The 22,216-nt window shown below is 43.2% G+C and overlaps 1 protein-coding gene across 1 annotated transcript in view; it reads left to right on the top strand.

Moving 5' to 3' along the window:
- The window catches only part of LOC144685734 (slit homolog 3 protein-like), a 599,629-nt gene that overhangs the window by 533,594 nt on the left and 43,819 nt on the right, over positions 1-22,216 (top strand). Inside the window, exon 33 of the mRNA XM_078550561.1 lies at positions 4,394-4,548. Coding sequence (XP_078406687.1) covers positions 4,394-4,548 — 155 coding nt within the window. The remainder of the gene's footprint in view (positions 1-4,393; positions 4,549-22,216) is intronic.

Raw genomic sequence — 22,216 nt, 5'->3', positions numbered from 1 at the left:
TTGACCATACATTCAGGGGTTAGGAAATAAACACATCCTCCTCTTCAAAAACACGCTGATTATGGACAGTAAGAGATTTAAGTTTTTTCTCAACCCAGTCCAAAGCAGATTGTCTTATAGGTGAAAAGCAAGGTAGAGAGGCGGAGAAGTGTTAGGGGGGAATTTCAGAGCTTAGGACATAGGCAACTGAAGGCACAGCTACCAACAGTGGAGCGATTTGTTCCAAGAGGTCAAAATTAAGGGAGTGTAGTTATCTCAGAGGGCTTTGGGCCTGGAGGAGATGACAAAGATAGGGCGGGATGAGGCCAAGGAAGGATTTGGAAACAAGGACAAGAATTTTGCAATCAAGACGTTGCATGTCTAGGAGCCAATGTAAGTCAGCGAGCATGGGTGAACGGAGGGTAGAATGTGGGACTCAAGCCAGGAGGTAATTGAAAAACTCAAGTCTAAAAGCAACAGAGGCATGAATGAGGGTTTCAGCAGCACACGAACAGAGAGGCGCGAAGTCGGACGGAGGTGGAAATAGTGGCTCAGCGAGGGTGCAAATATGAAGTCATAAGCTCATCTGTAAATTATCATGTTCATTATGCCAGCAAGTTACTGGAAGCCACTGATAGTGCCCTTTAATATTTGAAAAACTCACCTCACTGGCAGTATCTGAAGAGAAGAAAGACACGAATATAAACCACAGCTTGAAAGCAAACAATTATTTTAATTTAATCCAAAGCCAATGATTAGTTTGGTGGGTGTTTGATCTAATTTAGCTGTATGTTCTGTGAAAAACCAGTCACATGAAAGGCTTAAGCAGCAGGTTTAACTGTTTAACTGAGTGGGATACACTGTTTGGCATCTGTGGCTGTCATTATATCAGGGTGAATGCCATGAAATAAAGATAGAAAATATTGGTTGACTCCTCTTCATCCAATTCCAAGCCACTGTCTCCGTCTGTCTGAGAACGGGGAGATTTATCACCAGTTCCTAAAACGGACTCCGTCTAAACAAGACGGTGGAACCTTTAAGCTATCCGTGGGAATTGGAATTATGTGCATTAATGAGGAAGGGGGATCTTCTGAAAGAATTCTCATGTTAAAAGGAGGAGGCTATTTAAAACAATCCATGGGCCTTTTTGCACACCCATTTTTTATGGATGGTTTTGACAGAGAGATGTTGACTTATCTGAGGCATCTTGATTTTTGATATTGGCTAAGTTGGCTGCCTATCCTGTTGTTCTACATCCCACATCTGTGTAAGATCGCTGCACATAAATAGCACTGCAGTCAAACAGCAAAGTCGTGAGACTTAAGTTAGAAAACTCCAGCTGCCCATAAGTGTTGCTCCTTTCAGGGTGTTGCAGGATTTGGGTCTGCTTTTGATAGTCTCTCATGTCCAACAGCACTGGTCGCAGCTGTAAAGGGTCCGTGCATCTTGAAAGTTTATTGCACAGAAGGAGGCCACTTGGCTCATCGTGTCTGCGCCAGTCGAAAAAATGAGTCACCCAACCTAATCCCACTTTCCAACATTTGGTCCATATCCCTGCAGGTTACACCACTTCAAGTGCACATCCAGTCACTTTTTAAGTGAGATGAGGTTTTCTGCTTCTGCCACCCTTTCAGGCAGTGAGTTCCAGACCCCTAGGTGAAAATAATTTTCCTCACTCCCCTCTAATTCTTCTACCAATCACTTTAAATCTATGTTGCCTAGTCACTGTCCTCTCTGCAAAGGTAAAGTGGCCCTTGCCATCCACTCTTTCAAGGCCCCTCACAATTTTGTATATCTCAATCAAATCTCTCCTCAGTCTCCTCTGTTCCAAGGAGAACAACCCAGCCTATCCGATCTTTTCTCGTAGCTGCAATTTTCCAGTCCTGGCAACATCCTTGTAAATCATCTTCGACAGCACCTCCTAAACCTGCAACTTCCGCCATCTGGAAGAACAAAGGCGGCAGATGCATGGATGCGCCATCAGCTTCAAACTTCCCTCCCGCCCACACACCTTCCTAACTTGAACATATATTACCATTCCTTCCTTGTTGATGGGGCAAAATCCTGGAACACTCTACCTAATAGTATTGTGGGAACCCTTTCACCACAAGGCCTACAGCTGTTGAAGAAGAAGACTCAAGGGCAACTAAAGATGCATGTTAAACGGTGGCCTTTTCCAGCAATTAACATATCCAAAGAAATTTTTTTTGTGATTAACATGCAGCGTAACATTCAAAATAAATTCCACTTACATAACTCAATCTCACTACTCGCCGTGGGGAAAGAAAATAATCAAGTGAAGTGTCCTGTCTCTTTTGTGGCCCGACTTTGCTTGTTTTGTTGGCATCATCTAAAAAATGCAGGCGAACAATTGCAAATTCTGCTTTTAGTTGCAGGTCCCACATCTACACTCTTTTGCTTAAAACTCAACTGCCCATGTATCCATTCCATGCAGTGTGATGCTGCCTTCCTCCGTATTCACAAGATGGCTACCTCTCTTTTCCCTCCCTTGCCACCCCCACCCCCCCACCCCACCCCGCACTACTATCCCTTGCTTTGGGGCGTGAGTTAAGAATCTCAGCTGCTGTTTTCAAGGAGCCTTTTTGGTTATTGGACCAGGGTTTAGTGGGGTGGGATGGAAGGGTTTAGATAATTGCTCCTCATTTTATCAGTTGTGAATTAAACATATTGGCTTGTCCAGTTTTAATGCATTCAACGCCAATGGCCTTTTTAAGCCTGCATGAATTCATTTAATTTTAATACACAGCCTTAATCCCTGAATTCTATCCTGTAGAGGAAAAAGTTTATCTATGACGGTGAAACATAAGGCTGGAGCCCGGTAACAACATCTGGGTACTGTACCTTTACCAGTTTACCCTTCTCTGGTGGTGGTCTAACTCAGAAATAGATTTTATGAATTTACGCTTGCTTTTTGCGATAGAACATATGTCAGGAGTTTTGTGTTGGCGGTCAGCACAGCCTTATTTGTGCTAATCTTAGGTGAAACTCTGCTCTGGGAGTGCTGATTTATGAAATCTATCTTAACTCTCTCCATTGCCTGCATTCGATAGACTAATGAAATTGTGAGTCTGGGATTTCACTGTAAAGGAGCTGCATTTGGCACAGAACAGGGCCCACCTATTTGCATTTTGTGGGATTCTGGCTGCCTACAGCGACTGGTTGCCCAGTCTGAACAAAGAAATAAAGTAAAACCAAAATGATAGCCATGACATTGCCTGGTGCAAACAAAAGATGATGAGTGCCATAGTGAGTCGGACCACAGAAGATGCAAAACTGAGCTCAATCCCCAGCTCACCAAATCTCTGCCCTTCTGCATTGATCGCTGGTGGACAATCTTTGACCGATGCCACATGTAAGACCTCATTAAACATTTCACTGCCATTTGCATCCTTGTGTTGCCAACTCACCTGTAGGCAAATCATCTGCCAATACCCACTCATGAAATGAAACCATCCAACAGAATGAAAGATCTCAACATGAGCTGTTCAGTTTGATGAGCTCCTTGCAACTGATTGTATGTCATCTGCATCAGATCACTTTACATGAATAGCATTGCAGTGAGACAACAAGGAAATAACGGCGCTACAGTACCATGATGTAGAAGCTTTCAGCTACCCCAGAGAGGGTGTGTTGCTTCAGTCTCTCATTCCTCACAGTTGTTGTCATTTGATGTTGAAACTTGAACTGATGATATGTACTTTGAAGTCTTTCTTGTAAAATTGTTATTGAAAGACTAATATAAGTTTTCCGACCTCTGGCAAATTTCATGCTCGTATCTGATATTTAACTCAATCTAACTTCAAAGAGAGAAAGTCCTGCCATTCGCAGTAATGGGATAGCATGAACCAGTCACCTGCTCACAATGTAGTCCTGTTCCCAGCTCTGGGGTTTAATCCTTTCATTCTGACTCTACCCAGCAGGCAGGATTATTCCTTTCTGAGGTCTTGCCATGCAGCCACTGAAAGGCCGTCATTGACAGCGAGCAATGTCACTTTGTAAAATGAAGCAATATCGCAAATGAAGGAGGAGCAGAAACAAGCAGCACACTGCTATCATGCATCTCCCATTCCCCCACTCTATCCTGACCAATATGTACAGTGGAAGAAAGAAAGAGCTTATATTTATATGACACCTTTTCCAACCTCAGGACATCCCAAAGTGCTTTAGAGCCAGTGAAGTATTTTTTAAGTGTAGTCACTGTGATAATGTGGGAAACCCAGCAGCCAATTTGCACACAGCAAGTTGCCACAATCAGTAATGTGATAATGGCCAGATAATGTGTGTAGCGATGTTGCTCGGTCAATCTACCTCTTCGTCCTCATCAGTCAATCCCCTATAGCTGTTTCTATTGGATGTTTCATTCTGGGTTGTTTTTTTCCCTTCCTCTGTTCAGTGTGGAGACAATCAATGATGGACAGTTCCACACCGTTGAGCTGATGATGATGAACCAATCGTTGAGTCTGGTAGTGGATAAAGGAATCCCCAGGAGTCTGGGAAAGCTGCAAAAACAACCAACTCTAAGCCTGAACTCCCCGCTGTATATTGGAGGTAGGTTTTTTTGTCATTTCCCCTATCTCCTTATCTCCTGCAGCCACAAGGGACAGCAGATGAGCAAAGTGCTGCTGTTAGTCACTCAGTTTGGTTTCAAACTGCAATCCATTTTTTTGTCCGTTCACACTTTAATGAAACAGCACAGCTCGCTGTTTGAAGTCCACTGTTATAAGGGAGTTCACCTAGGTTCTCTATTCAAAGAAAGATAACCCTGTTTCATTCCCTCCTGCCAGAGACAAGCAGGCAGAGTGAGCACAAGGTTTTGCATGCTTATCCATGGTGCAGGAATAGCTAGTAGTGTGTGCAAGCTGTGAGGATGAAGTTGTGGTTGCCAGATGTGCCAGGGTGAGGTGAAGGATATAAATGTGAGGTATGAATCCTAAATTACAGAAATTCTTTGTAGGTGAGTGATGGGGTGTAGTGAAATAAGCAGTGGCTGAGGAAAGTTAGTAGGATGTGGCCTTTAAAGATGTACTCATTGACCTTGACCGTTTGTGTGAGTCATCGAACTTCTTGACACTTCGTCCAGGTCCTTGGGGTTACGCTGCTGTCATTGACCTCTGTGGCTAACTGCTTGCACAGCCTTCTCACCACTGGTCTGGAGGACCCTGACCCCTATGGATAGAGGACATTCCACAAAGTTGGCGTGCCACCTGCTTTACATTGAACATAATGTGTGAATAACTCATTTTCGAGGATCTATCGAAATGAAATCCCTCGCTATCTAGACACCCACATGGGCATGTTACTGTAGTAAACACTCTATATGCACCTCGGCCATGTGAAATATGTATCCTGCAGGATATGGGAGGTCATGCAGGCACGTCGTACCCTTGACAACTATATCCGCAGGAAGTGTCACCAGCTGCAGAAACTTGAGCTCCAGGTTGCAGAACTTGAGTGGTGGCTGCAGTCACTGTGGTGCATCCACAAGGCTGAAGGTTACATGGATAGCACGTTTAGAGAGGTAGTCACACCACAACCAAAAAGTACACAGGCAGAGAGGAAATGGGTGACCACCAGAGTATCTGGAAGAAACAGGCAGGTAGTGCAGGAATCACTGAGGCTATCTCACTCTAGCTGTTTTTCCATTTTTGGATACTGGTGAGCGAGATGGTTCCCCAGAGGACTGTAGCAAGAGCCAATATCGTGGCACCACGGGTGGCTCAGCTACACAGGAGAGGAGGACGATGAGTGGAAGTGCTATAGTGGTAGAGGATTCCATAGTTGGAGGAGCAGACAGGCATTTCTGCGGCCGTAGATGTGGCTCCAGGATGATATATTGCCTCCCCGGTGCCAGCGTCAAGGATGTCATAGAGCAACTGCAGGACATTCTTTTTGGGGGAGGGTGAACAGCCAGAGGTCATGGTCCACATTGGGACCAATGACATAGGTAGGAAAAAGGATGAGGTCCTGAAAACACATTTTTGGGAGTTAGGAAGGGAATTAAAAAATCTCAGGATTTCTCCCAGTGCCACATAGTAATGAGTGTAAGAATAGGAAGATTGAGCAATTCAACATGTGGCTGAAGAAATGGAGTAGGAGGGAGGGCTTTAGATTTCTGAAGCATTGGGACTGGTTATGGGTCAGGTGGGACCTGTACAAGAAGGACAGGTTACACCTTAACAGGACTAGGACTAATGTCCTTGTGGGGAGGTTTGCTAGTGCTGTCAGGGAGGGTTTAAACTAGATTGGCAGGGGGATGGGAACCTAAGGGGAAATTCAGAGTGCAGAGGAGAAAAACTGGCAGTGGGAAGTAGAGAAGTATTAACTGATGATGAGGATATATCAGAGAGTAGTATCAAGGTAGATAGAATACTTAGAGAATCTGATGGAACTAGAGTAGGCTATAGTAAGTCATTAGATGGGGTCAGAGCAAAGGGGAAAGTTTAAAAAAAAAAGCCTAAATCAGGATTAATGTGCATGTGTGTGAATGCACAGAGTGTAGTTAATAAGATTGGTGAACTTACGGGCACAGGTTGACAAATGGAATGATGATATTATTGCGATAACAGAGACCTGGCTCAAAGAAGGGCAGGACTGGGCGTTAAATATTCCTGGATACAAGGTATTTAGGAGAAACAGGAACGGAAGAAAAGTGGGGTAAGTGTGTGGAATAGCACCATTGATTTAAGATGGCATTGCAGTACTGGAGAGAGAGGATGTCCCAGAGGGGTCAAGGACTGAATCTCTCTGGCTAGAGGTAAGGAATGATAAAGGCGCAGTAACATTGATTAGTGTAGTTTATAGATCACCAATTAGTGGAAGGGATGTAGAGAAACAATTCTGCAAAGAAATTACAGAGAGGTGCAAGAAGTATAGAGTAATTATAATGGGGGACCTCAATTAGCCAAATATAGGCTAGGATAGGAATAGTGCAAAGGAACAAGAGGGACGAGAGTTCTTGAAGTGTGTTCAAGACAATTTTCTGCAGCAGTATGTTTCCAGTCCAACGAGAGGGAAGGCACTGTTGGACCTGGTTCTGGGGAATGAGTGGATCAACTATCAATGGGAGAGTGTTTGGGGGACAGTGACCATTGTATCATAAAGTTTAGGTTAACCATGGAAAAGGACAAAGAACAATCCAGAACAGGGATAATTAATTGGGGGAAAGCCAACTTTGATGGGATGAGAATGCAGCTGAGTTGTGTGAGTTGGAATCAAATCCTGGCAGAAAAGATGGTGGCTGAACAGTGGGCCGCCTTCAAAGAAAAAGTATTGCAGGCAGTGTCAAGATATATTCCCTTGAAGGGGAAAGGTAGGACAAATAAATCCAGAGAAGGTTGATAAGGACAATGGTGTTGATGTGGTGTATACAGATTTTCAGAAGGCATTTGATGCAGTGCCACACAACAGACTTATGAGCAAAATTCTAGCTCATGGAATAAAAGGGAGAGTAGGCACTTGGATAAAAAAATTGACTGATTGACAGGAAGCAAAGAGTAGTGGTTAATGGATGTTTTTCAGATTTGAGGAAGGTTTGTAGTGAAGTTCCCCAGGGCTCAGTGTTGGGAACCTTGCTGTTCCTGATACATATTAATGGCTTAGACTGTGGAGTTCAGGGTGTGATTTCAAAATTTGCAGATGATATGAAGATTGGAAACATTGTCAACTATGATGAGGATAGTCTTGAGCTTCAAAGGACATAGACATTAGATTGGGCAGACAAGTGGCAGATAAAGTTCAATGCAGAGAAGTATGAGGTGATTCACTTTAGCAAGAAGAATATGGAGAGGCAGTATAAAGTAAAGAGAGAAACTCTAAAGGAGTTGCAGGAACACAGGGTCCTCAGTGTATATGTACATAAATCATTGAAGATGGCAGGGCATGTTGAGAGAGCAGTTAATAACGCATATAGTCTCTTAGGCTTTATTAATAGGGACATTGAGTACAAGAGTAAGGAGGTTGTGTTGAACTTGTATAAGGCTTGTTAAGCCTCATCTGGAGTACTGCATCCAGTTCTGGGTGCCATTTTGAGGAAGGATGTGAAGGCTTTGGAGAGAGTACAGAGGAGATTCACAAGAATGATTCCAGGGATGAAGAACTGTAGCTATAAGGATAGACTGGAGAGGTTGGGTCATTTTTCCTTGGAGAAAAGAAGGCTGAGAGGAAACTTGATAGAGGTATTCAAGATTCTGAGAGATATGGACAGGATAAATAGTGAGAAACTTTTCCCACACAAGGGAGCATCAAGAACGAGAGAGCATAGATTAAAAATAATTGGCAAAAGGAGTCAAACTGAAGTGAGGAGAAATTTTTTCACCCAGAGGGTGGTCGGAGTCTGGAATGAACTTCCTGAGAGGGTGGTGGAGGCAGGTTTGATCGAGGTATTCAAAAAGGAATTGGATGGCAATCTAAAAAGAAATAATGTGCGAAGTTACAAGGATAAGGCAGGGGAGAAGGGCTCATTAGCATACTCTTTCAGAGAGCCAGTGTAGACTCAAAGAGCCAAATGGCCTCCTTCTGCACTGTAAAAATTCTGTGATTCGGTGGGCAATGGTCATTTATGCCAGTGCTTGTGCAAGGTGCTTATGCTGCAGCATCATCAAACACATGCAGGGCTCAGTTAATCCTCTGGCATGAACAGCGCTGTGAGCAGCGGACTTTCCAACTTGGGCAACACAAGCACAGGTTTCACACTTGACTGAACTTAGCTAAGGGGGTTTTCTAATGCACAAGCAATGGATCATAGACAAGCCGAGTTCTCCTCTCTTACCTTACTTTATTCACAAAACCTTTTCACTCCACTTCTTTACTGTATATGTAGGAGGTAGACTTCTCATTCATTGTACAGAGAGTCCTTTAATTGCTCAGTGTCTTCTCATTTGTTCCTTAGCATGACCATTCACTGTTTGTTTGTACACATTCAATTCAGTGTTTTCGGTCATTGATCAGTGTGTTCTCATTCATTGCTCAGGGTGTTCCTTAGTTCATTAGTATAATCCAATTCATTTTTCAATGTTCTCTTCTATGCTCTGTCCATTTTCTTTCATTACTTTTTGTGTTCTTCAGTTCATCTGTGATATAATTCATTGGTCAGTAAGTCTCATCATTGCCCAGGGTTCACATTCCTTGCCTAGTGTGCTGTTTCATTGTTCAGTGTATTTTCATTCAGCACTAAGCGTCTCAGTTCAATGATCAGTGTGTTCTCATTTATCCTACACTCTTCTTATACCTTGCTAAATGTTTGCTCGATGGGCTGAATGGCCTACATCTGCTCCCACGTCTTATGGTCTTGCTAATCAAATAGCCAATGTATTCTTTAATTCCTCAGTGCAATCTAATTCATTGCTCAGTTTGTTCTTGTTCATTGCTTAGCGCATTCCCATTCATTGCTCAATGCATTCTTATTCCTTGCTCAGTGTGTTAGAGCCATATAAAAGTTATGGTGCAGAAAGAGGCCATTCAGTCCATCCTGACTGCGCCAGGCAAAAAGAGAAAAAAGAAACTAGCTGCTCATTTTAATCCCACTTTCTAGCACCTGGTCCGTAGCCTTGCAGGTTACAGCACTTCACATGTAGATCCAGGTATCTTCTGCCGAAGGGCCATGAAGGCTCGAAACGTTAACTGATTTCTTCTCCGCCGAAGCTGCCAGACCTGCTGAGTTTTTCCAGGTAATTCTGTTTTTGTTTTGGATTTCCAGCATCCGCAATAGCTTTTAGCTTTTTGTTTTTATCTTTTAAATGGGCTGAGCATTTCACCTCAACCACCAACTTAGGCAGTGAATTCCAGATGCCCACTATCCTCTGGGTGAAAAAGTTTTTTCTCATGTCCGCTTTAATCCTTCTACCAATCACCTTAATTCTATGCCCTCTGGCAATTGACCCCTCAGCTATGGGAAACACGTTTTCCCTGTCTACCCCTCTAGGCCCCTCATAATTTTGTACACCTCAATTAGGTCACACCTTAGCCTCCTCTGTTCTAAGGAAAACTACTCTAGCCTATCCAACTTCTCCTCATAGCTGCAATTTTCAAGCCCTGGCAACATTCTTGTAAACCTCCTCTGCATTCTCTCCAGAGCAGTTATTCCTGTAATGTGGTGACCAGAACTGTACACAAAATTCCAGCTGTGGCCTAACCAGTGTTTTATACAGTTCCAGCATTACATCCCTGCTTTTGTATCCAATACCTCGCCCACTAAAGGAAAGCATTCCATATGCTTTCATTACAACCTTGTCCACCTGTCCTGCCAACTTCAAGGACCTGTGGACATGCACTCCAAGGCCTCTCACTTCCTCAACCCCTTCCTATTTATTGAGTATTCCCTTGCTTTGTTTGCCCTCCCCAAATGCATTACCTCACACTTTTCTGGGTTAAATTCCATTTGTCACTTCTCCGACCACTCAACGAAACTATTGATATAATTCTGGAGTTGACATCTATCCTCTTCACCATCAACTACATAGCCAATTTTTGTGTCATTCGCAAATTTCCCAATCATGCCTCCCACATTTAAATCTAAATCATTAATATATATAACAAACAGCAAGGGCCCCAACACTGAGCCCTGTGGAATACAGCTGGAAACTGTTTTCCTTTCACAAAAACATTCATCGACCATTACTCTTTGTATCCTGTCACTGAGCCAATTTTGGATCCAACCTGATACCTTCCCCTGTACCCCATGAGATCTCACTTCCCTGACCAGTCTGCCATGTGGGACCTTGTCAAGTGGCTTACTGAAATCCATGTAGACAACATCCATTGCATTACCCTTATCAATCCCACTTGTTCCTTCCCCAAAAAATTCTGTTGAGTTAATAAGACATGAACTTCCCCTAATAAAACCATGCTGACTATCCCTGATCAATCCGTGCCTTTTTAAGTGACAGTTTACTTGACTCTCAGAATTGTTTGCAATAATTTTTCCACCACCTAAGTCAGACTGACCACCCTATAATTTTCTGGCCAAATCTTCACACTCTCTTTATTCATTGCTCCATGTGGCATCATTCATTGCTCCGTGTGGCCTCATTCATTGCTCAGTGTGGCCTCATTCATTGCTCCGTGTGGCCTCATTCATTGCTCCGTGTGTTCTCATGCCTTGCTTTGTGTGCCCTCGTTCATTTTCTGGCTGTTCTCAGTTGTTATTCAGTGTGTTCTCATTCATTGCTCATTGTGTTCTCATTCATTGCTCAGTGCGTCTCAGTCATTGCTCAGTGTGCCCTCATTCATTGCCTAGTGTGTTCTTAATCATTGCTCAGTGTGTCCTTAATCATTGCTCAGTGTGCCCTCATTCATTGCCTAGTGTGTCCTTAATCATTGCTCAGTGTGTCCTTATTCATTGCTCAGTGCACTCTCATTCATTGCTCAGTGTGCTTTCATTCATTGCTCAGTGTGCTCTCATTCATTGCTCAGTGTGCTTTCATTCATTGCTCAGTGTGCTCTCATTCATTGCTCAGTGTGCTCTCATTCATTGCTCAGTGTGCTCTCATTCATTGCTCAGTCATTGCCTAGTGTGTCCTTATTCATTGCTCAGTGTGTTCTCATTCGTTGCTTAGTGTTCTCATTCATTCCACAGTGCGTTCTCATTCACTGCTCATTATGCTCTCATTCATTGCTCAGTGTGTTCTCATTTGTTGCTCATTTTGTTCTTATTCGTTGCTCAGTGTGCTCTCATTCATTGCTCTGTGTACTCTCATCCACCGCTTTGCGTGTGCTCATCCACGGCTCAATGTTCTTGATCAGTCTGCTTTCATTCATTGCTCATTGTGTTCTCATTTAGTGCTCATGTGTTCTTATTTAGTGCTCATTGTGTTCTCATTCATTGCTCATTGTGTTCTCATTCATTGCTCATTCTGTTCTCATTCATTGCTCATTCTGTTCTCATTCATTGCTCATTCTGTTCTCATTCATTGCTCATTCTGTTTTCATTTATTGCTCATTGTGTTCTCATTTAGTGCTCAGTGTGTTCTTATTCATTGCCCATTCTGCTCTCGTTCATGCCACATCAAGTGCTTCTTCATTTCTCAGTGTTCTCCCTCATTTCTCAGTGTTCTCCCTCATTTCTCAGTGCTCTCCTTCATTTCTCAGTGTGTTCTCATTCATTGCTCAGTGTGTTCTTATTGATTGCTCAGTGTGTTCATATTCATTGCTCAGTGAGTTGTTATTTTTTGCTCACTGTTCTCATTCATTGATTACTGTTTTTGCATTCATTGCTCAGTGTGTTCTCATTCATTGCTCAGGTTGTTCCCATTCATTGGTCAGTGGTTTTTGTTCATTATCGATGTGTTCCCATTCTTTGCTCTGTGTTCTCATTCATTGGTCATTGTGTTCTAGCTCATTTCTCACTATGTTCTCATTCATTGCTCAGTGGGTTCTGATTCATTGCTCACTGTGTTCTCATTTATTGTTCTGTGTGTTCCCTTTCACTGCTCAGTTTGCTCTCAATCATTGTTCAGTGTGTTCTCATTCATTTCTCAGTGTATTCTCATTCATTGGTCATTGTGTTCTAGTTCATTGCTCAGTTTGTTCTCATTCATTGCTCAGTGTGTTTTCATTCATTTCTCAGTATGTTCGCACTCGTTGCTCAGTGTGTTCGCAATCACTGCTCCGTGTGCTCGCACTCACTGCTCCGTGTGCTCGCACTCACTGCTCCGTGTGCTCGCACTCATTGCTCATAGTGTTCTTCTTCTTTGCTCTGTTTGTCCTCAAGTACTTCTCAGTGTGTTCTCATTTGTTCCTCAGTGTGTTCTCATTTGTTCCTCAGTGTGTTCTCATTTGTTCCTCAATGTGTTCTCATTTGTTCCTCAGTGTGTTCTCATTAGTTGCTCAGTGTGCTCTCATCCACTGTTTTGCGTCTGCTCATCCACGGCTCAATGTGTCCTCGAACATTCCTCAGTCTGTTTTCATTCATTGCTGATTGTGTTCTCATTTAGTGCTCAGTGTGTTCTCTTTCATTGCCCAGTCTGCCCTCATTCATACCACATTGAGTGCTTCTTCGTTTCTCGGTGTTCTCCTTCATTTCTCAGTATCCTCCTTCATTTCTCAGTTTGTTCTCCTTCATTTCTCTGTGTTCTCATTCATTGCTCAGTGTGTTCTTATTCATCGCTCAGTCTGTTCATATTCATTGCTCAGTGAGTTCTTATTTTTAGCTCACCGTTCTCATTCATTGCTTAATGTTTTTGTATTCTCTGCTCAGTGTGTCATCATTCATTGCTCAGTATGTTCTCATCCGTTGCTCAGTATGATCTCATTCGTTGCTCAGTGTGTTCTCATTCGTTGCTCAGTATGTTCTCATTCGTTGCTCAGTGTGTTCTCATTCGTTGCTCAGTGTGTTCACATTCGTTGCTCAGTGTGTTCTCATTCGTTGTTCAGTGTGTTCTCATCCGTCGCTCAGTGTTCTCATTCCTTGCCCAGTGTTTCCTTATTCAATGCTCAGTGTTTTCTTATTCAATGCTCAGTGTGTTCCCATTCCTTGCTCAGTGTGTTCTCCTTCATTCTGCAGTGAGTTCCTGTCATTGCTCATTGTGTTCTCATCCACTGCTCATTGTACTCATTCATTGCTCAATGTGTTATCATCCACTGCTTTGCGTATGCTCATCCAAAGTTCAGTGTGTTCTCAATCATTGCTCAGTCTGTTTGCATTCATTGCTCATTGTGCTCTCGTTCATCGCTGAGCCTGTTTTCATTCATTACTCAGTGTGTTCTCATTCGTTGCTCAGTCTGCTCTCATTCATACCACATCAAGTGCTTCTTTATTTGTGTGTTCTCATTCATTCCACTGAGTTCTCTTTTGTTGCTCCGTTTGTTCTCTTTCATTTCTCAGTGTTCTCTTTCATTGCTCAATGTGCTCTCATTCATTGCTCAGTCTGTTCTCATTCATTGCTCAATGTGCTCTCGTTCATTGCTCAGTGTGTTCAACCTCATTGCTCAGGTGTTCAACCTCATCGCTCAGTGTGTTCTTATTCATTGCTCAGTGTGTTCTCACTCAGTGCTCTGTGTGCTCTTATTCATTGTTCAGTGTGCTCTTATTCATTACTCAGTGTTTTCTTATTCATTGCGGTGTGTTCTTATTCATTTCTCAATGTGCCCTCACTCATTGCTCAGTGTGTTCTCACTCATTGTTCAGTGTGTTCTCACTCATTGCTCAGTGTGTTCTCACTCATTGCTCCGTGTGTTCTCACTCAGTGCTCCGTGTGTTCTCACTCAGTGCTCCGTGTGTTCTCACTCAGTGCTCCGTGTGTTCTCACTCAGTGCTCCCTGTGTTCTCACTCAGTGCTCCCTGTGTTCTCACTCAGTGCTCAGTGTGTTCTCACTCAGTGCTCAGTGTGTTCTCACTCATTGCTCCGTGTGTTCTCACTCATTGCTCCGTGTGTTCTCACTCATTGCTCAGTGTGTTCTCATTCATTGCTCAGTGTGTTCTCGCTCATTGCTCAGTGTGTTTTCATTCATGTTTATTGTGTTCTAATTCATTGCTCCTAGTGTTCTCATTTGTTGCTCATGATGTTCGAATTTACTTCTCAGTGTGTTCTCAGTTGGTGCTCAGTCTGCTCTCATTCATACCACATTGAATTGTCTTTTATTTCTCAGTGTGCTCTCAATTGTTGCTCAGTCTGCTCTCATTCATTGCTCAGTGTGCTCTCATTCGTTGCTCAGTGTGCTCTCATTCGTTGCTCAGTGTGCTCTCATTCGTTGCTCAGTGTGCTCTCATTCGTTGCTCAGTGTGTTCTCATTCGTTGCTCAGTTTGCTCTCATGCATTGCTCAGTGTGCTCTCATCCGTTACTCAATGTTCTCTTATTCGTTGCTCAGTGTTCTCTTATTTGTTGCTCAGTGTTCCCTTATTCATTGCTCAGTGTTTTCTTATTCGTTGCCCAGTGTTTTCTTTTTCATTGCTCAATGTATTCTCATTTGTTGCTCAGTATTCTCATTCATTCCGCAGTGAGTTCTCAGTCACTGCTCAGTGTGTTCTCATTTAGTGCTCAGTGAGTTCTCATTCACTGCTTAGTGTGTTCTCATTTAGTGCTCAGTGTGTTCTCATTCATTGCCCAGTGTGTTCTCATTCATTGCTTAGTCTGCTCTCATTCATACCATTTCTTTACTTCCAGGTGTTCTCATTCATTCCACTGAGAGTTCTCTTTCATTGCTCTGTTTGTTCTCCTTCATTTCTCAGTGTGTTCTCTTTCATTGCTCATCGTGCACTCATTCATTGCACAGTGTGTTCTTGATCATTGCTCAGTGTGTTCTCGATCTTTTCCCAGTGTGTTCTCATCCACTGCTTTGCGTGTGCTCATCCAAAATTCAGTGTGTTCTCGATCATTGTTCAATCTGTTTTCATTCATTGCTCAATGTGTTCTCATTTGTTGCTCAGTGCTCTCATTCATTCCGCAGTGAGTTCTCAGTCACTCTCAGTTTGTTCTCGATCATTGCCCAGTGTGTTCTCACTCATTGCTCAGTGTGTTGTTGCTCATTTCTCTGTGTGTTCTCACTCATTGCTCCTGGTATTCTGCTTCATTGCTCTGTATGTTCTCATTTGCTGTTCAGGATGTTCTAATTTACTTCTCAGCGCCTTCTCATTTAATGCTCAGTGTGTTCTCATACATTGCTCAGTGTTCTCATTCATTCCGCAGTGAGTTATCAGTCACTGCTCAGTGTGTAGTCATTCACTGCTCATTGTGCTCTCATTCATTGCTCAGTGTGTTCTTATCCATTGCTTTGCGTGTGCTCCACCAAAGTTCTGCATGTTCTCATTCATTGCTCAGTGTGTTCTCATTCATTGCTCAGTGTGTTCTCATTCATTGCTCAGTGTGTTTTCATTCATTGCTCAGTGTGTTCTCATTCATTGCCGTGTGTTCTCATTCATTGCTCAGTCTGCTCTCATTCATACCACTTCTTTATTTCTGTGTTTTCTCATTTTTCCACTTTGAGTTCTCTTTCGTTGCTCCATTTGTTCTCCGTCATTTCTCAGTGTGTTCTTTTTCATTGCTCAATGTGCTCTGATTCGTTACTCAGTGTGTTCTCGGTCATTACTCAGTGTGTTGTTATCCACTTCTTTGTGTGTGCTCCTCCAATGTTCAGTGTGTCCTCAATCATTGCTCACTGTGTTCCCATTCATTGCTCATTGTGTTCTCATTCATTGCTCACTGTGTTCCCATTCATTGCTCACTGTGTTCCCATTCATTGCTCACTGTGTTCTCATTCATTGCTCACTGTGTTCTCATTCATTGTTCACTGTGTTCTCATTCATTGCTCAGTGTGTTCTCATTCATTGCTCCCTGTGTTCCCATTCATTGCTCATTGTGTTCCCATTCATTGCTCACTGTGTTCTCATTCATTGTTCACTGTGTTCTCATTCATTGCTGTGTGTTCTCATTCATTGCTCCCTGTGTTCTCACTCAGTGCTCAGTGTGTTCTCACTCATTGCTCCGTGTGTTCTCACTCATTGCTCCGTGTGTTCTCGCTCAGTGTGTTCTCACTCATTGCTCAGTGTGTTCTCATTCATTGCTCACTGTGTTCTCATTCATTGTTCACTGTGTTCTCATTCATTGCTCAGTGTGTTCTCATTCATTGCTCCATGTGTTCTCATTTGTTGCTCAGTGCTCTCACTCATTCCACAGTGAATTCTCATTCAATGCTCAGTGTATCTTATTGACGGCTCATTGTGTTCTCCTTCAAAGTTCAGTGTGTTCTCAGTCATTGCTCAGTGTAATTTCATCCATTTCTCAGTATGCTCTAAGTCATTGCCAGTATGCTCTCATTCTTAGTCTGATTGTTTCCATTCATTGCTCAGGGTGTTTTCCTTCATTGCTCTGTTTATTCTCATTTGTTGCTCAGTATGCCCCAATTTATTTCTCAGCGTGTTCTTGTTCATTGCTCAGCATGTTGTCGGTCATTGCTCAGTGTGTTGTCGGTCATTGCTCAGCGTGTTGTCGGTCATTGCTCAGCCTGTTGTCAGTCATTGCTCAGCAGGTGCTCGATCATCGCTCAGCGTGTTCTCGGTCATTGCTCAGCCTGTTCTCGACCATTGCTCAGTGTGTTCTCATTCATTGCTCAGTGTGTTGTTGTTCATTGCTCAGTGTGTTCTCACTGATTGCTCCTGGTGTTCTGCTTCATTGCTTTGTATGTTCTCATTTGTTGTTCAAGATGTTCTAATTTACTTCTCAGCGTCTTCTCATTTAATGCTCAGTGTGTTCTCATTTGTTCCGCAGTGAGTTCATTTTCATTTCCCCATACATTCGCCTTCATTTCTGTGCGTTCTCATTCATTTCTCAGTGTGTTCTCATTCATTGCTCAGTGTGTTCTCATTCGTTGCTCGGTGTGCTCTCATTCATTGCTCAGTGTGCTCTCATTCATTGCTCAGTGTGTTCTCATTCGTTGCTCGGTGTGCTCTCATTCATTGCTCAGTGTGCTCTCATTCGTTGCTCAGTCTGCTCTCATTCATTGCTCTGTGTGCCCTCATTCGTTGCTCAGTGTGTTCTTGCTCATTGCTCAGTGTATTCTCATTCATTTCTCAGTATGTTCTCCTTCATTTCTCAGTGTGTTCTCCTTCATTTCTCAGTGTGTTCTCTTTCATTGTTCAGGGTGCTCTCATTCATTGCTCAGTGTGTTCTCACTCATTGCTCAGTGTTCTCACTCATTGCTCAGTATGTTTTCACTCATTGCTCCATGTGTTCTTGTTCATTGCTCAGTGTGTTCTTGTTCATTGCTCAGTGTGTTCTCATTCATTTCTCAGTGTGTTCTCACTCATTGCTCAGTGTTCTCACTCATTGCTCAGTATGTTTTCACTCATTGCTCCGTGTGTTCTCACTCATTGCTCAGGATTTCTAATTTAGTGCTCAATCTGCTCTCATTCATACCACATTGTGTTGTCCTTTATTTCTCAGTGTGTTCTGAATCATTGCTCAGTGTGTTCTTATCTGTTGCTCAGTGCGTTCTCATTCATTCCGCAGTGAGTTCAGTTTCATTCCCCCGTATGTTCTCCTTTATTTCTCAGTGTTCTCATTCATTGCTCAGTGTGCTCTGATTCGTTACGCAATGTGTTCCCATTCATTGCTCAGTGTGCTCTCGTTCATTGCTCAGTGTGTTCTCCTTCATTTCTCAGTGTTCTCTTTCATTGCTCAATTTGCCCTCATTCATTGCTCCGTATGTTTTCACTCATTGCTCCGTGTGTTCTCATTCATTGATCAATGTGCTCTCATTCATTGCACACATGTTCTCGCTCATTGCTCAGTGTGTTCTCACTCATTGCTCAGTCTGTTCTCACTCATTGCTGAGGATTTCTAAGTGTGTTCTCATTCCTTGCCCAGTGTTTTCTTATTCAATGCTCAGTGTGTTCCCATACATTGCTCAGTGTATTCTCATTCATTGCGCATTGTGTTCTCATTCATTGCTCAGCTTGCTGTCATTTATACCACATTGAGTGCTCCTTTATTTCTATGTGTTCCCATACATTGCTCAGTGTATTCTCATTCATTGTGCATTGTGTTCTCATTCATTGCTCAGCTTGCTCTCATTTATACCACATTGCGTGCTCCTTTATTTCTATGTGTTCTCACTCATTGCTCAGTCTGTTCTCACTCATTGTTCAGTCTGTTCTCACTCATTGCTCAGGATTTCTAATTTAGTGCTCAGTCTGCTCTCATTCATACCACATTGTGTTGTCCTTTATTTCTCAGTGTGTTCTGAATCATTGCTCAGTGTGTTCTTATCTGTTGCTCGGTGCATTCTCATCTGTTGCTCGGTGCATTCTCATTTATTCCGCAGTGAGTTCAGTTTCATGTTCTCTCATTTATTGCTCAGTGCGTTCTTGTTCATTGCTCAGTGCGTTCTTGTTCATTGCTCAGTGCATTCTCATTCATTGCCCAGTGTGCTCTCATTCATTGCCCAGTGTGCTCTCATTCATTGCTCAGTGTGCTCTCATTCATTGCTCAGTGTGCTCTCATTCATTGCTCAGTGTGCTCTCATTCATTGCTCAGTGTGCTCTCATTCATTGTTCAGTGTGCTCTCATTCATTGCCCAGTGTGCTCTCATTTGTTTCTCAGTGTGCTCTCATTTGTTTCTCAGTGTGCTCTCATTCATTGCCCAGTGTGCTCTCATTCATTGCCCAGTGTGCTCTCATTCATTGCCCAGTGTGCTCTCATTCATTGCCCAGTGTGCTCTCATTCATTGCCCAGTGTGCTCTCATTCATTGCCCAGTGTGCTCTCATTCATTGCCCAGTGTGCTCTCATTCATTGCCCAGTGTGCTCTCATTCATTGCCCAGTGTGCTCTCATTCATTGCCCAGTGTGCTCTCATTCATTGCCCAGTGTGCTCTCATTCATTGCCCAGTGTGATCTCATTCATTGCACAGCATGTTCTCATTCATTGCTCTGTTTCTCATTCATTGCTCAGTGTGTTCTCATTCATATTCCAACCCGCACTCATTCGTTGCCCAGTGTGCTCTCATTCATTGCTCAGTGTGTTCACATCCACTGGTCATTGTTCATTGCTCAGTGTGCTCTTGTTCATTGCTCAGTTTGTTTTCATTCATTGCCCAATGACCTCTCAATCATTGCTCATAGTGTACTCGCTCATCACTGAGTGCGCTCTCATTCATTGCTCAGTGTGCTTTCTTTCATTGCTGAGTGTGTTTTTGCTCATTGCTCAGTGTGTTCCCATTCATTGCTCAGGGTGTTTTCATTCATTGCTCAGTGTGTTCTCGATCATTGCTCTGCCTGTTTTCTTTCATTGTCCAATGGTCTCTCATTCATTGCTCAGTGCGTTCTCGTTCATTGCTCAGTGTGTTCTCATTCATTGCCCAGTGTGCTCTCATTCATTGCTCAGTGTGCTCTCATTCATTGCTCAGTGTGCTCTCATTCATTGCTCAGTGTGTTCTCATTCATATTCCAACCCGCACTCATTCGTTGCCCAGTGTGCTCTCATTCATTGCCCAGCGTGCTCTCATTCATTGCCCAGCGTGCTCTCATTCATTGCCCAGTGTGCTCTCATTCATTGCTCAGTGTGCTCTCATTCATTGCCCAGTGTGCTCTCATTCATTGCTCAGTCTGTTTTCTTTCATTGTCCAATGGGTTCTCATTCATTGCTCGGTGTGTTCTCTTTCATTGTTCGTGTGTTTTTGCTCATTGCTCAGTGTGTTCTCGTTCATTGCTCAGGGAGTTTTCTTTCATTGTCCAATAGTCTCTCATTCATGGCTCAGTGCGTTCTCATTCATTGCTCAGTGCGTTCCCATTCATTGTTCAGTGCGTTCTCGTTCATTGTTCAGTGCGTTGTTATTCATATTCCAATGCACTCTCATTCATTGCCCAGAGTGCTCTCATTCATTGTTCTTTTCTCATTCATTGCTCAGTGTGCTCTTGTTCATTGCTCAGTCTGTTTTCATTCATTGCCCAATGATCTCTCACTCATTGCTCATAGTGTACGCGCTCATCACTGAATGTGCTCTCATTCATTGCTCAGTGTGTTCTCATTTATTGCTCAGCCTGTTCTCTCATTCATGGCTCAGTGCGTTCTCATTCATTGCTCAGAGCGTTCTCATTCATATTCCAATGCACACTCATTCATTGCCCAGTGTGCTCTCATTCATTGTTCAGTCTGTTTTCTTTCATTTTCCAATGGGTTTTCATTCATTGCTCGGTGTGTTCTCTTTCATTGCTCAGTGTGTTCTCATTCATTGCTCAGCATGTTCTCATTCATTGCTCTGTTTCTCATTCATTGTTCAGTGTGCTCTCATTCATTGCTCAGTCTGTTTTCATTCATTGTCCAATGATCTCTCATTCATTGCTCAGTGTGTTCTCATTTTTTGCTCGGTCTGTTTTCTTTCATTGTCCAATGGGCTCTCATTCATTGCTCAGTGTGTTCACATCCACTGGTCATTGTGTTCTAGCTCATTGCTCAGTGTGTTCTCATTCATTGCTCAGGGTGTTTTCGTTCATTGCTCAGTGTGTTCACATTCACTGCTCAGTGGTTTTTGTTGATTGCTCAGTGTGTTCTCATTCTTTGCTCAGTATGTTCTCATTCCTTTTTCAGTGTGTTCATATTCCTTGGTCAATGTGTTCTAATTAATTGCTCAGTGCGTTCTCATACGTTGCTCATTGTGTTGACGTTCACTGCTCAGTGTGTACTCATGCATTGTTCAGTATGTTCTCATTTATTGCTCAGTGTAATTTCATCCATGGCTCAGGGTATTCGCATTAATTGCTAAATGTGTCCTTATTCATCACTCAGTGTGTCCTTATTTTTAGCTCAGTATGTTTTCTTTCATTGCTCAGTGTGTTCTCGATCATTGCTCAGCCTGTTCTCTCATTCATGGCTCAGTGCGTTCTCATTCATTGCTCAGTGCGTTCGCATTCATATTCCAATGCGCACTCATTCACTGCCTAGTGTGCTCTCATTCATTGCCCAGTGTGCTCTCATTCATTGCCCAGTGTGCTCTCATTCATTGCCCAGTGTGCTCTCATTCATTGCCCAGTGTGCTCTCATTCATTGCCCAGTGTGCTCTCATTCATTGCCCAGTGTGCTCTCATTCATTGCCCAGTGTGCTCTCATTTGTTTCTCAGTGTGCTCTCATTCATTGCCCAGTGTGCTCTCATTCATTGTTCAGTGTGCTCTCATTCATTGCCCAGTGTGCTCTCATTTGTTTCTCAGTGTGCTCTCATTTGTTTCTCAGTGTGCTCTCATTCATTACCCAGTGTGCTCTCATTCACTGCCCAGTGTGCTCTCATTCATTGCCCAGTGTGCTCTCATTCATTGCCCAGTGTGCTCTCATTCATTGCCCAGTGTGCTCTCATTCATTGCCCAGTGTGCTCTCATTCATTGCCCAGTGTGCTCTCATTCATTGCCCAGTGTGCTCTCATTCATTGCCCAGTGTGCTCTCATTCATTGCCCAGTGTGCTCTCATTCATTGCCCAGTGTGCTCTCATTCATTGCCCAGTGTGCTCTCATTCATTGCCCAGTGTGCTCTCATTCATTGCCCAGTGTGCTCTCATTCATTGCACAGCATGTTCTCATTCATTGCTCTGTTTCTCATTCATTGCTCAGTGTGTTCTCATTCATATTCCAACCCGCACTCATTCGTTGCCCAGTGTGCTCTCATTCATTGCTCAGTGTGTTCACATCCACTGGTCATTGTTCATTGCTCAGTGTGCTCTTGTTCATTGCTCAGTTTGTTTTCATTCATTGCCCAATGACCTCTCAATCATTGCTCATAGTGTACTCGCTCATCACTGA

Source organism: Cetorhinus maximus, chromosome 10 (genome assembly GCF_964194155.1).
Source record: "Cetorhinus maximus chromosome 10, sCetMax3.hap1.1, whole genome shotgun sequence".
Lineage (NCBI taxonomy): Eukaryota > Metazoa > Chordata > Chondrichthyes > Lamniformes > Cetorhinidae > Cetorhinus > Cetorhinus maximus.
The sequence above is the reverse complement of the archived record's forward strand: the minus strand, read 5'-3'. Positions and strand labels throughout refer to the sequence as shown.